General features: G+C 31.6%; 1 protein-coding gene across 29 annotated transcripts in view; it reads right to left on the bottom strand.

The window, feature by feature from the left end:
- Positions 1-16,593, bottom strand: part of LOC130902297 (coiled-coil domain-containing protein CG32809) — a 373,790-nt gene that overhangs the window by 10,919 nt on the left and 346,278 nt on the right. For 2 of the 29 annotated variants that reach the window (XM_057814318.1, XM_057814320.1), the window contains one exon: positions 10,063-10,112. The exons of 26 other annotated variants lie outside the window; for them this stretch is intronic. In XM_057814318.1, coding sequence (XP_057670301.1) covers positions 10,063-10,112 — 50 coding nt within the window. Of the gene's footprint in view, positions 1-940; positions 1,009-10,062; positions 10,113-16,593 lie in introns of all 29 variants that reach the window. One more of the 29 variants, XM_057814319.1, reaches the window with a different exon arrangement.

Here is a 16,593-nt window from a genome sequence, read left to right as displayed (position 1 = left end):
CGTCGTTGAATCTGTAAAATTCACTTTTTGTGTACAATTGCTTGAAATAGGAGTTACATATTGTCGCCTTATCTAAAGAACTAAGTTTCCCATGTTTTGCGCCGAGATCGGTTTCCAAAGAACAGTCTATTATGCCTTTATTGAGTCGCATCTCCGATATGCCCTTCTTTTCTGGGGTACGTAAGGTGCGACTCAATTTGAGCGAATCTTAAAACTACAAGAAAGCTGTTAGATATTTGCTGCAGAACTCACTGCAGGGACTTGTTTAAAAGATTAAAAATTCTAACTATTCCTTCCTTACTAATCTTTCAATCCGTTTTCCTAATTCGTAAGCACGCTCCAATTAGAAACGCTCAGCAGGACCTTTACCTATCTAGTCCAAGTTCAGAATTAGTTAAGGGCTCAATATTTTACAATGCAAAAAATGCACAATCACTTGCAAATTGAAATCAAATCGATATTGTCTTTTCTCGTATTTATCTCTCTGTAAACGACTTCTATTCTAATAATATTAATTTCCGGGCATGTTTTATACTGATTCAATTTTGCTATGGATTTATATACTAATTATTACCTATTACTATTACTCATAATTTCATTTGATTTTTATATTTATCTTGTTATTTTTATGTTTGTTTTTTAGTTTGTACAAGCTTTTGTTTAAAAATTGTACAACAATTTTTTGATATTGAAGCATTTCTCCCTCTTTCTCTCCCTGGAATAAAAAAATCATAATCTGGTAATGCGCATTTAAATTCCTAGGATTTCAGTGTCTACTAATCTTGGTAGGTAGTAGATTGAATAAACATTACAAGCTTTTTTAATAGAATAATTTTAGACATTACTTCATTTGACTTGTGCATTAAGTCACTAATTTGTGAGGAATTTGCAAAATGTAGGGGTGTAATATATATATTTGTAGATATAATTTAGTGGTTACCTTGGAATTATAAAAATTGCAACAATTAACATCAACTACTGAATATTGGGTGAATCCAACTGAAATAACTAAAAAAAAAACGAAAAAATAAAATCAAATTAACACAAAAATAAGCAATCAAAATAAACCTTCATGCGAAATAGGTATTAACAGATTTAGCAAGAAACTAACACATATTTGATGAAAAATAAGCCGAGGAAATTTAGATGCAACGAATTTTTAAAAACACGTAAGCTCTATCTATCACAGAATCATGCAGTTGATAATCTAGGAAGTTGGATAGCAAAAAATAAGCACTCAACATGCATTTGGAAAAAAATCTTTCCCTTATAGTAAGGTAGGAGTCTGCCAATCGGAAACCTTGGAAACTACCTAAAAACCTTTTATTACAAGGTTAATATAAGCAAATAAGCTACATTCTAAACTACGTACGCTTTTTAAAGTACATTCAAATACAGAATGAATAAAATATTAGTATATCAACGTTTCGATACGCAATAATGTATGCCACAATTCTACCAAATTCTGTACCAGATTCCTTTCAAGATGCTCATCCTTATGGATAAATACTGAATGAGCATTTGCTGTCATGCAAAATTTAGATATTCACAATACTAATAATGTATTATTCAAATACTGTCCACCAGTATTTATCTTTCGGACGATGGTACCGAACTCCAAGAAAGCGTATAATTTTCCAAAGGTTAATAAGATTATCTGTGCGATCAAGCGATTAAACTACGAAAATAGAAATCAGAAGAGATTTAAAAAAATACAAGCCACTGTGGGTACATTTATATATAAATTTTTATTCATATTTTCAAATAATTGAAGTAGGAAGAAATTATTTCGAGGTGTGCAACCGTTCCAGATGCGTAGTGTTTGACATTTCCAATGACACCTTACTATAAGGAAAAGGTAAAGATCGCATGATGATTGAACTTTTTCATTTATAATTTATTGGTCCAGCACCCGGAAGATACATCGACAATCTGGTTCATTTAGATAATTATAAATAAATAACTAAATTATTGAGATATCAGTGTTAAGCAATTGCGAATGTTTATATAACGGAATAATTAGAGTTTGGTAGTCAGATCCTTCTTAACCATAAGTTCTTATCTAAAATTTGCTAAATGTTTGCATGCCTCACATAATTCATCTCGTCTATTTCCATTCCCCATAGTATTTAGCCAACTAAAATTTTATCTATTAGTGTAAATGTTAAGGAAACCTTGCGATGTATTACAATAGTTTTACTGGATTAGATTTGGTTATGTACTTAACTCGTATTTTCTTCCGGTTAATCATTTTATTTTCAATAGGTTGGAAAAATCAAATTCGCTTTGCAAAATGATAGAAAATTTATTATTAATTCTGTATTTAAGAACACAAATTTATATTAATTTTCACTATCGATATTTACCTCTACTCCTAGATGAAATTAAAGGCGGAATGTTTATACAGGGTTTTCCGATACTTGATGCGAAACATTCAGGAGTGAATACATGATATGAAAATAATGCTGTGATATGGAAACAATTTTCTCATACGACCCCTCGTTTCTGAGTTGTAGGGTTTTAAAATTGCGTTTAACAGAATAAATAATTTTACACCACTACCTTGGCTCATGCACAATGTTTAACAATCCGTAACTTTTACAGGGGCAACTTGTACAATCTAAAGATAGGAAAAATAAATTTTTTGATAGATTTTTTAACAAAAAAGTACTCTTTGTTCAACTTGATAGAATTTATGATTAAGATATAAGATCATTGTATATGCCAAAGCAACCATTCGCCATAAAGGGACATTCTGAAGAAAATTATCATAAATTGAAATTCATTGAAAATACTTACTAAAATTCAACGTATCAACTATAACTATTCATAGGATTCTCCAAGAGCAGCTTCTTCACCCCTTTCACATCCATAAAGTGAAAACCGTGGAAGTGGAGCACTATCTAGCAAGCATTGTCTACGCTCTTTGGTTTTTATATAAACGAGTTGATAATTCATTGGTTCAATGATTTCCAACCTTGTTATGTGATATTTCTCTAAACATTCGCAGTGAGATATGGTTCATTCACGATGAAGCTCTTCTCCAATCCCTAAATAAGTCAAAAAATCATCTAGACAACATTTTTTCTAATAGGTGGATTGGTAGAGGAGGTCCATTTGTATAGTTACCACATTCTCTCCAACTGAATACAAAGGATTCTATTTTCTGGAATTTACAATACCGGTAAGCACCACAAAATGAATGATCGATAGAATAAACTCCCATTGTGATGCTATAAGACTGAATCACAAAAAAGTGTGTAGAAGGGCAAGGTGCTGATTCGAACATTCATTATAGTTTTTTGTTTTTACTTCATAAGTTATAGGCTAACCAACTAAATTTTTTGCATTTCAATTTTTTCCGTATGTAGGTAACACGATGTTCATTAGAATGCTGTTCAATTAGAAATGTTTGATTGTGTTTTAATACCTCCTGTAAGTATTTCGAATAAATAATTACAATTTATGATAATTTTCTTCAGAATGTCTCTTTAAGGCGAAGGGTTTACCTGACATATGCAACGATCTAAGAAGTTTTATCGAGTTAAACTAAGAGTACCTTTTTGTTAAACAATCTATTCAAAAATTCATTTTTGCTGTCCTTTTATTGTACAAGTTGTTCCTTTTAAAAATTACAGATTGTTAATCATTGGGCATGATTTACCTCTGGCATTCAGATAGTAGTGTAAAATTATTTATTCCGTTAAACATAGTCCATTGACGTACGTTATCATCCATTCAAAATTCATAATATTCGAATGTAAAATTTAGGAAATAAACTTATAAGTTCTGATTTCGCAACTTTGAATGCCTATAACTCAGAAACGAGTGGTCGTGTGAGAAGAATTTTTTTGTCACAACACTACTTTCATGTAATCTAATCACTTCAGAATTTGTAGCCGAAAGAAAATTGATTAAATGTAGTTGAAAAGAAAGGTATTCAAGTGAAATTTATCCTTATCGGATAATGTCACTTGTAAAAGATTTGATTTCAAGCTTAAAAAGTATATGTTTGTGCAAAAATATACATTTTCACGTAGAAGCTGAGGTTGGAGGGTTGAGGTGGTGAGATTTTCTAATAAAACTCGAATATAACAGTTTTTATTGATGTGAATTTAATGATGTGAAGTGAAAAATGTGAAAAAGTATGAAAATATAAATATTAGATTTATATTAACAATACTAGGCAATAATCAAAGTTACTCGAACCAAATCGTTCCGCTTATATCAACCTGGATACTGCCAACTAGGATAAATATTCGGTGATACACATTTGCAGTATCTCATGTCACAGAAATTTGACCAGTTAGTTTAATAGACAATATTCAGCAATGTCTTGCTTGACCGATACCAGATGCTCAGGAAATCAGAGCATACGGTAAAATACTCGAGGTTGTCTTCTGTAACAAACACAATTTCTTATTTGGAAGAAGTTTCCGTGTCTTCTCCATTTTATGCTGTTGAAGAAAGTTGAAGCATTTCGAAAAATGAAGAAATTAAAACGGAATTCACATATCTTGTCAGTCCCCAAGCATTTGAATAACCAATTGGAAGAAGAAGAAGAAGGAGCTGAAGTGTTAAGTCCAAGACTGAAACAGTGGAATTTGCTTAAGACGGGAGCTAAAGTTACCGTGTACCATAAACGTCACAGCTCATATATTGATTTGTTTTCAAAATACTAATTCTACTGTAATGATATCTTCATTGATTCCTCAAAGTCAAGTCTAAAGGCTGTACTGCTCTTTAACGGAAATAAATTTCCGTCACTACCTTTAGCTTACGGAGCTCATTTATAAGAAACATACGACATTATAAAACTAGTATCAGATATTATAGAATACAACAAATACCAATGGTTAATATGTGCAGATTTGAAAGGTCTTGCTTTGGTTTCACGATTACAAACATTGCTTTTTATGCGAGTGGAAAAGCCAAGAGAGACATTTCGCATATATTAAATGATAATATTACGAGAAAAAAATTCTTCCTAATAGTAATAGTATCGAAGCTTGCTCTTTTCAGGCCCTGGCGGTTTCAAACAAGATTGCATTAAAATATTTCACAAATACAGATTTTTTTTGTATTTAGAAGACGATATAACTTCGACGGAATTTATTTGAAAGAGCTTCTTAATGGTTTAAAAAAATTAGTCTGAACAGCGGAGGTAAATGTAGGCGCAAATGTAAAAAAACAAATCCAAGAACTGGCACAATTTGATAAGAAACAGGAAACTGAATCCCAGAAAAAGAACACAGATTTTCGAAAGAATTTGTTGGTTTAAGATGTTGAAGTAACTATCAGGAAAATTAATATGGAAGTTGAGCATAAGGTTATGAAATAAAAGAAATTCTATTCAAGAAAATGATAGCGGCACGCTTAGCTTGAAAACATCTTTAAGGCCGGGACACACCTATCATGCATCCTTCCGATCCGACAACGATCATACAGTCGGACGAGTGTCTGAGAGGGAAATGATACTCGAGTTTGAAAAGCGTAGTTCACACCTTTTCGATACATGTCCGATTCCAGTCCTCCACGACTCCGATCATGCATCTGATCGTGTTCCGATTGTGCAGTCTATTTGTTTAACGGCTGCAGGACGCGTGTCGGTTGGTATTTGTGATAATATTTTAATGTCGGGAATAAAACCTGAAGAGCTAATGGAAGAAGTGAGGAAGTATCCAGTACTGTATGACCAAACAAAGGAGTAGTACCACAACGCCGACTACAAAGATATGATCTGGATAAAATTGCGAAAGAATTAAATGTCAAAGGTACAGTACAGATTAGATATTTTCCTTACTTATTATATACAAAGTAATTGAATCGAGAGTGGCGAATGTATCGAGCCAGAGCTGGAATTCGAAAAGAGCTCGGATGCGTGTAGGACATTTGTGCTCACCCTTCCGATCCCGCACCGATCCGTTCTTTGGAGTAAAATCGAACCGGAGCCGGATCAGAGTGGTGTATGACAAGTGTGACTCGGCCATTATATGAACAGGGGAACAGGGGGAATGAATTCTGTCAAATAAGGTCTTGGTCTCTTGTCACAATTCGAAATTGTTCAAGATTTTTATTATTATTGATAATTGTCTCTTTGTCTTTTGGTAATTAAGGATAGAAAATATAAATATTTCAAATTACTATATTGATGTCTATGTTAATGTGATATTTTGGCACAAAGAACTTTGGTTGAAACTTCGGGAATGGATTTTTTATAAATAACACGTTATTCGTTAAAACAGACCTAAAATGAATATGAATTATTGAAGAAAATGAATCAGTTCACCTAATAATCTATAAATATCCCAAATCTAGAAATAAATTTATTTCGATTAGTCAGAATCCTCAGAAAACGTTTACTATATACTCAATATAATACTTCAATTCTACTTTTTCATTCGGTCACTCAAACTCGGGTGAATTCTTATTTCTGTTAACTGATGTTTGTTGCGATAGATCTACGATTTCGTAATTATGTTTTCACGCGTTAAATTTCCAAACTCACTTACAATGGATCTGACCACACGATTTTACTCAATTCCTCATTATTTTCTTTTTATTTTCCATTGTTCATGGTAGAGACGACTATAATTTGTGAAAATGTGAGCAAAAAGTGTATTAAAATTGTATATACAGGACAAAGTGCAATAAAAAATACAATCAATTAATAAGGTGCTTCTGTGCAATGAGAGACCAATAAATTATAGAAATAAACGTGTCCTTCAATTCACCACTGTCGGCATATTTTACAACGAAGAAAAAAACATCCTAACGTAAAGATATCAGTATCCCACATGATCCTCGAATTTCCACAATTTCAGATTAGATTTCAAAATTAATGGAATAACGTTATATAAATAACAGAATGGAACTGAACATTTTGTGCTACTTTTTGATATATGAAAACAAAACTTCAATTTATAAGCATATCATAAAATTTCCAACAATGTTTAATTTTTTTTGTTATTGATTTGGAATAAAATTCCAATTCATCTGATTAGATTATATAAATTTGCAGCCAACTCTCAACAAGGACACATACGATCCTAGAATATACAGTTTTAACCACAAAATGATTTGAATCCAAAAAATAAATGTTCCAGCAGCAAATTTCAACATATATTAAAGATTTCATTGTAAAAATTTCTATTCAATAGGGCAAATTTTTATTTTTCTGCTTGTCTCAGAAATAACAAATTCATGGTGTTAGCTATATCAAGACTCAGGAAACATGTAGGTATGTTCATGGAGCAAATTTCAATTTCTTCGCTTTTCTCAGATTTAACAGCGTAGTGGAGTCAAGTATATTGGCATATCCAATGAAAAAATAGCTGTTTAGAGAACATATTTCAATTTATTTGCTTCCTGGAAACAACAAATTCACTGAGCCAGTAAGTAAGAGAACATTATATAAAGATAAATACACTCGCCACTTATGGCATCATTGCTGATGTATTCACTTATTAAATTAATTCCACCGAGTTACAGTGATGGCTACATTTCTGATATATACAGTTCTACATCAGTAACGTCTCATTTTTCATACAATATCTGTGGAAATCTTATTATTAATTCCTCTGAGTGCTGAGTGATGCATTACGAGGTGTATTAAGAAATGTAAGGATATTATTTTATAATAATAATATAATAAACAAAGTAAACAGTTAACAATAAGAGATAGAAGTCGTATGGTGCTGATCTGAACAAACCGGAAAACTATAGCGGCGAAAAACCTTACAAATCAAAAGTTAATGATGACATGGTGAGTTCCTATTATGAACTAGTCGACTGAGGAAAAAATTACAACAGGTAGAAGCACCTATTTGCTGTTGGTTCACTTAGCAAAAGTTTACGACAAGTCTCCCAAGTACTTGAAAAAACTTCTCTAAACGTAACTTCAATTCAAGCAATACAGAAACTCCCCTTCAACGATCACAATAAACATCCAGTTTTTATCTAGCTAAACATTACATTTCGCAGATAATCAGGTAGTAATTTCTCAAGACAAAGATGATGCGGACTTCTTTAATCGTCTACTAATAATAATTTAAGGTCAATATGCAAAAAACTAAGTATATCTGTGTCGGATCTGAAACAGAAGATTTTCAACTTGAAGACGAAAGACAAATACCAGACACTGAAGAATACATGTATTCGCGAACAAATATCACAAGCAGCGGCAGGAATCTAAAATCTCTGAATACTAACACAAATTTCAAGAGCTGGTATCAAAAATGGAACCAACACTATTATTAATAATAGATTTTTGACGGCGAGCATCAGGAATTTCTAATCTACAACATACTCCAAATATCACAATACGAAAAATGATGAATTTTGAGTAATGTGCAAAGGATGAGTGAGTATAGAATACCAATGTCGTGAATAAAGAAGATTGATAATGACCTGGATAAAAGAAAGAAGCAAGACAATGTTGAGGAGAAATCAAGATGAATGTGTATCATATTGAATCCATCTTCATTCCTCATAAAAGTCGTAGCAAATCAAAGACAATATCACCTTCATTTATGAAGAACTGCTTCTATAGGTCACACGTTTACCATGAAAACTTAGTTGGCGTAGTAAAAATTTTTCGTGAAGCTGTGTGTAAAGAAACAGTCTTTTAACAAACAATGATTGTTTGCTCCATCACTACAAGGTACGAGAGTGCTTGTCGAAACTTGTGGAGTAATATTTATCAAAGCACCAAGTTCTATAACTCCGCTAGCCCCCGTGCAGTGATAAGTTCTTCAATTGAGAATATTGATCAAATTCGATTTGAGAAGCCAGAACAAAGAAATTGGATAGTATTTCTTATAAGTGTATATATTTATCAACCATTGAATGCCAAAACCAATCATAAAATCGGTTTTTTCCATCTTCCACTTTTGGCCCGTGTGGTGTATACGATTTTTCATCATACTTCGGTCGAAAGTAATGTTACGAACCCGTGCACGACATAGTCCGTGAAGCCGGTCCTGTCCAGGTATAATTAAATTCTAAAATTTGGGAAATTCGCGATGTTTTAATGTTTGTTTCCAGCACAGTGGCGCTTTATAATTTCTAGGAAGGTATTATTTATTTGTTTATCTGTTTATTTTCTAGAATTTTCGTTTTGGGCCTATGCCGTTAAAAGTCATAATAAACGGAACAACATAGGAAATTTACCGAATAAATTATGTAAGTTAAGTAGATAAGAGATAAAAAATATTTATTATATAAGTTACTTAAGTCTAGCGTAAGTGTTTAAATGATTTAAATTAGTAAGATACAGTGTTTATAAATTCACCACACCGATAGTAATAGTATTAATAAATAAGAAAAACATCAGAGTACGTATTATCATCCCTGCACGACTTTCGACCAAAGTATGAAGAAAACTTATTCACTCTCCTCTTCTTTTACTAGTAACGGCCTACCAACAACTTTCCAGAAGTTTCCTGAACTTCATCGACGATTTCCCTATGACTAGATTCCAAGCCCAATAGGTAGAAAGCGTACAACGAAGCCAAAACTACCAAAAAAGCATCTCAACCCCATCCTTACAAAAGAAAATAGTTCTATATCAGGGCTATTAAAAAAAATTATATTTCACTCAAAAACGTTGTTTGGCAAATACAATTGATTGTTAAACACTAAGAATATTCACTCGATATTTGGTTTTATTTTATAACAATTACCACAAACTAATCGTTAAAATAAGATTCCTACGAATTTAAATGTTTATTATTGTACTTTTAACTAAAATTTCGCCACTCTGTTAATTTTGTATCTAATGGAAGAAAAACAAACACTGTAGCTGTAAAAATAAAGGAGGGAGACCGAAAATTAGAAATACTGCTATTGGGTGGGAAACTTTTTTTTTTAACTTTTGCGGTGATTATAAAGTCTGTATGAAAATGTGGAAATTCGAGAGTTTTGTTATTAAGTGGCCTAAATTTTGAACACATATTCAAGCAGAGATTATTTCCGTACATTCTAAGTAATCAAGAACATATTTTACGAAAATATTAGAATTTTGGCAAGCATTATATAACCAAAAAGAACGGAAAATTTTACTCGTGAGTGGTTATAGCCTCTTTGAAGTTGGAACTCCACTTCCAGTCGTACTATAAGGATATAACAAAGAAAATACACCATCAATTTTTCCGTTTTCCCCTATATTACAAAAAAATAATTCGCAACGAAACTACACATCACATTTCTCCTATTTAACGAATATTATGATAATCAAAGTGCATTATCACAACCAACGGTTACTTCATGATAATATGTGATATGCAAATATTTTTCACCAGAAAATGATATAATCCAAACATGAGGTAATTGATTGATAAAACATTTTCAGTTATTCTTTCTTTCCAAATATGCTTTAGCTAATAACCTCTTTAGAAGCTTTAATGGACGCAATAAAAATTACTTTTCTGTTCAATTGTCATTTAATAATTTTATTAAGGCAGTGTTTGGCATGTGAATAAATGTCCTCACCAAAAATTGCATACAGTATAATTATTCCAGAACTTGATGCTAAAAAAATAAAAAGTGATTAGATTACATGAAAGTAGTGTTGTGATAAAAAATTCTTCTCACGACCACTCGTTTCTGAGTTATATGCCTTTAAAGTTGCAAAATAAGAAATTATATTTAACTATTTTTTCTAAATTATACATTCGAAGATTATGAATTTTAAATGAATGATAACGTATGTCAATGGAGTGTTTTTGACGGAATAAATAATTTTACACTACTACTAAGGTCAGGGGTGGCTCATGTTTAACAATCCGTAACTTTCACAGGGACAACCTGCACAATCTAAAGATGGCAAACTAAATTTTTTAATCAATTTTTTAGCAAAAAGTTCCTTTTTTGTTAATTCGATGAAATTTATTGTTTGGGAGATTTATAGATCGTTGTATATGCCAAGGGAACCATACGCCATGAAGACACATTCTGAGAAAAATTATCATAAATTTTGATTATTTATTGAAAATATCTACAGCAGGCATTAAGACACAATCAAAAATTTCTAATTGAACTGCATTCTCTCGAATATCGTGTTACTTACATAAAGAAAAAATTAAAATGTAAGAAAATTTAGTTGGTTTTTCTACAACTTATCGAATAAAAACAAAAAAAAAACTATAATGGATATTCGCAGTAGTTACTCTGCCTTAAGGCCCCCAAACACTAAGGGAAACACGACACTCTTAACTGAACAGTTAAAATTCTTCTTCTTCTTACGTTAGGACTAGGTGCTGTATTTTCATCAAGGGTTTGCCAGGAGTAGTTGGGATGCTGAGGACCAGCTTTCATACCACCTCATAGGTGGTCGTCCAGGAGGTCGAGTTGTGTCTGGTTTCTTTTCCTTTGCAATTTTTGCTAACCGTTCATTTGACATTCTGTCAACATGGTCTCTCCATTCTCTTCTGCGGCTCCTTGCCCATCTTACTACATCCTGAATATCGCACATGTCCTTTATTTCTTCATTTCTCTTCCGATCGAGTATCGTATTTCCTGTCCAGTTAAAATTGACGTACAAAATTGCTAGTGTATGGGCCAATCACGACGATGTTAACAGACGCTTTTCATCTCCGACATGACCTGAGATTTTACTGGTACATGCTAACGTGTTCGTGCAAATCTGCTAGTATATGTGGTATTCATTCAAATCCCTCGTGAAAAAACATAGTCGTTCTGCAAAATGGCCGATACAAGAATGTGGAAAAAAGATTTTCCTATTGACTTTTTGGAGTTATACAAATCGTTGCCAAGTTTATGGAAAATAAAATCTTCAGAATCCTCAGAATCTTCTAAAAATGATGTTAAGAAAAATATTGACTCACCAAGGGGATCTTTTAGAAAAGAGATGACAATAGTAAAGGCCTCACACAAATCTGGAGCAGAGTCGGATGATATTTACACATCACACTTATGGTATTTCAAGTATTTGCTGTTCCTGTTCACATCAAGAGATGCCAAGAAAAAGCCAAAGCAATATTGTGGTTAATGCGGAAGCCAAGTATAATTATAATTATATTTTAGTTGTATGTATAACAAGAATCGCTTATTAGTCCAATCAATTTAAACAACTCTAATTTCATTTGTACTCTTTTGAGTTACGCCACTGCAATTATGTCCTTGCAGTTCATTGTGAAACACACAACTGCAGACGTTCTTTCCTGACAGCGTATATGTGTTTAAAGCGTAAATTTTGCACATACAATTTTAATTGTTCGGTTAAGATTGTCGTGTTTACCAGTAGTGTATGGGGACCTTTATAGCGTCACAATGGAAGTTTTTCTATCGATCATTTTGTTCCTTGTGTTTTCCGGTACTGCATAAACAAAAATTTTGAGATATCCCCAAAAGGAGAGACATTCAAATATTTCTTGGAGAATTAATGAATTAATATCTTTACTACTTACTATCGAATTTTTTCCGAGTTTTTGTTTATGCTAGTAATATGATCTTCGATAGTATGTTATTCATTCATTCATTCATTAATTCTCCAAGAAATGTTTTATTGTATTTTAATTCCTCGTCTTTGAGAATATCGTGAAAGCTTGGTTCATGAGACACGTGATTTATGCACGATGGATCCCGTTTCCACTTCCTAAATGATGTAAAAATCATCTTAATAACATTTTTTCTAATAGGTTGATTGGTCGGGGAGGTCCATTTGCATCGCCACCATGTTTCCCTGAATTAAATAAAATTGATTAATTTTTTATGAGATATCTTAAAAGCTTGATGTACACAACACTGGTAGGCACAAAGGGACCGAACTTCCATTGTGACGTTATAGGGAAGAATCTTGGAATACTCCTCCAAGCTCAAAAAATATCATCCGTAGACTCAATTTTTTCGTTATGCAAGTAACACGATGTTCGACAGTATGCAGTTCATTCAGAAATGTTTCGATTGTGTTTTAATACCTTCTGCTGCTATTTTTAATAGTAAATATACAATTTCTGATAGTTTTCTTCAGAATGTCTCTTTAAGGCGAACGGTTTCCTTGGCATGTACAACGATATAAAAATCAACATATCTCCTAAACCATAAATTTTACAGAGTTGAACAAAAACTACCTTTTTGTTGAAAAATGGATTGAAAAAGTCCTTTTGCTTTCGTTAGATTGTATAGGTTGTCCCTATTAAAGTTATGGTTAACCATTAAGCATGAGCCGCCCCTTGCTTTCAAATAGTAGTGTAGAATTCATCCATTGAAAATTTATAATGTTCGAATGAATAATTTAGAAAATATAAGTTAAATATAAGCAGCTTAAAAGGCCTATAACTCAAAAACGAGAAGTCGTATGAGAATTCTTTCTAGATAACATTGTTTACACGTCCTCTACTCACTTTTGCAGTCTCGAAACACCCTGTATATAAACTTTTTGTTTTGCAAACTTCCAGATATAACGTTGTTTTTAATAGGATAACTTTCCTCATAACGTAATAGTCATCACATCAGGAGTTGAGTGTTTTTTGTAGCCACTTCTGGGAGGGTGAGTGATGCATATGATACAATGAAAGAAACGAAATATTCTCAAATTTTTCCGGAAAACACAAACACAATGTCGTTCACGTTAGTACAAGATGAAGTTTGTATTCATCACCAACCGTTTCAACTCTATTTTCCTGTTTCCTGTTTTATGAAGAAAAACATTGTGTTAAGGTATGTTTATTGTACATGTTTTAACATGAAGCTTATCTTACTGAAACATGTTTGAGACACACGAAGATAATTATATGTTAAATAACTTATTTGCTGTATGTGTAATTAACAACTCGTGGGAATTATGGCCATATTGACTACAAGTTGTCGTTTAAAACGGTGAGACCATGAGGCATTTCTTACTATGCCCCACATACAATTATATTTCTTTCAATAAGCTCAAGTTTCAATGGCGTTTTTTCAGGTGAAATTACACATCGATTCGCTTCTCTTGTGTTCCAATAATATAATTCCACTTACATTTCGTTCTCTCTATCTTTCTTTCTATATTTCTTATTGGAACGTGTGAATTTATATTGAACCTTTTCAAAATGATAAATTTTATCTAAATTGAATGATTGATCGAATTTATTATTAATAATAATATATACAGAAACATGTAGATGCGTAGTTTCGTTACCAATGTATAGGATATACCGAATGATGAGTGTAACCTTGAACAAAAAATAAACGCGTTTATATTTTGCATTCGATGCACTTATTTCACTATTGGTATGATAGTGATAAAAATACCTTAGTATTTGGAAGTTTTTACGTGATATTTATAAGGTGAACAAGTAAATTATGGAATACAATTATAATTTCGAAAACGGGGACGCATTTCGTTCAGTTTTCATTTATTATAATTCATATTTCGTGGGAATTATACCGATGATAAATTTATTTAAATAGATATTGATGTTATGCAACACATCATTTTTAAAAAATTATTTTACTCCATTACAAGGATGGTTTGATGGAAGATTGATTTTTCAAAATTTGACAATACTCTCACTACGGTGATTATTCCATCATATTGTTTTCTGATGTCATCTGTTCATATAAATTTGATATAATGATTAGTTTTGATACTCGTATAAAGAAAAGAAAGAAAATTTGATTGAATAACATTTTTACATTGAAATACTATTGAAGAAACCGAGGAAAAGTTTTATATCTATTTTCCTGGAAGTGTTTGGTCCCATGAAATTATTAGTGTTGAAATTGAAATAAAAACCTAACCAATCTGAACCAAATGTGAATTAGAAAAAGGGCTATTTAAATAGAGTTACCCTTTTGAAAATTTTCATCAAAATTTCGATAATAATAATAATTTTATTCCATGATTTAACCGTTCAGAGTATAGTTAAATTTCCTAATCCATATTATAGCTGATTTTTTAATGTATATGTTATAGGAATAGTACATCGACTCTGATTTAGTAAATGTTGTTATTTTATATGGAAATGTTTTACCATGTAATAAAACAACGAATTTGTTCACTTTTTCGTATATTTTCATGGATAAATTCAGATTTGCATTAATAAATAATGTATTTTTTATGGAGAATATTTTCGATCTTTATCAAAATATAATTTAGCGTTAATGATACTAAATATGAGATTGTTCAACTTCTATTTTTCAAACACATTTTCAAAGTATTTCAGTGAGCTCAAATCTAATAAAAATATAAGGGAAGAATTATATATGATGATTGTAATGCCTTGGGACAGACTTCGCAATAATTTGAAACTAGGTTAATAAGTCATCAATATGATAAAATGAAATTGCAACCACGGAATTACAAAAAAACACATTTAATTATGAAAAAATCGAAGATCTTTAAGAAAAGTCATACGCAAGAGCAGGAAAAATTTCAGAAATAGTTCAAATAGAAACAAGAAAACTATCAAAAGTTGAATGTATAATTCATACATTTAGTTGAAAATTATTTTGAATAAATGTAGCGTCTTTATTGAATTGTGCTACTAGAGTTATCTGAAAAGTTTCCAACCTCATTCTGAAGGTGTCAGCATTACACAATATAAGGAAAACATATTTGCCCATACATAAAGAGACTCTGACTGAAATTCCAGTTTTTTTGGACGCTTAGTTCCGGTTTGATAATCGTATAATTGAAACCTCATGAGGATGTTTCTAATAATTGGAAAAAATAGTTATAGAGCTGTCATTTTGTATTTGTGTTTGAAAGGTAATACACCTACGCTAATGAAAGAGGAGCTAGATATCGTGTACGGGGACTCTGCACCATCGTTTACGACCGAAAAATTTTGAACAGAGTTCGGGACGAGCAAAAACTGCGATCATGGAAAATGTTCACCAAATGGTGATGGGCGACTTTGGGATTAAGATTGGAGATAGAGAAAAAGCTATCAGCATATTAAAAGAATGAATTTGTTATACAAGGTGTCCCACGACGAGTTAAAATTATCGGTATATGGCAAAATACTTATAATAAAATCATGAAAATTTCTAAGTTTGGGTTTTCGGATACGACCTTTTTAATTAAAATATTTTCAAAGTTGGCCGACTTCCGGTAGAACTGTAAATTTGTTATTTTAGATAGAACAGCCTGTATATTAATACATTTTTGAAATCTACGTAAAATTTTAGTATAATTTCTTTCTAAGCTATTGATTTTTTTGTAAAAAAATATAAAATATAAATTATTTTTTCACGAGGATACCCTTATTGATATAAATATAGTTTCTGTTTGAAGATTAAGTAAATTTGCTTTTAATACATGGTAGATGTGACAAAGTTGTTACAAGAACAAATGTACTTTATTTGATGCTATTTAAATAATCTTCGTTATTACATTGAGAACGAGCGATTTAAACGATTTTCTGAAATTATCATCAATTGACTCATGACAGTTGAATAAGTGTGATGTATTACTAAGCTTACTAAAAGTTTACATGAAAAATTAAAACTACCAAAATTTGGAATAGGATTAGTAAATATAACTTGATTTTTTTTGTATCAACTGGTCAAAATAAAATTTAGTCCTCACCTGCATCTCTAAAAATTTACAGAAAACTTTGATCACTTTTTATACACACCCTGTATAAA

The sequence above is a fragment of the Diorhabda carinulata genome, chromosome X, assembly GCF_026250575.1.
Source record: "Diorhabda carinulata isolate Delta chromosome X, icDioCari1.1, whole genome shotgun sequence".
NCBI lineage: Eukaryota > Metazoa > Arthropoda > Insecta > Coleoptera > Chrysomelidae > Diorhabda > Diorhabda carinulata.
The sequence above is the reverse complement of the archived record's forward strand: the minus strand, read 5'-3'. Positions and strand labels throughout refer to the sequence as shown.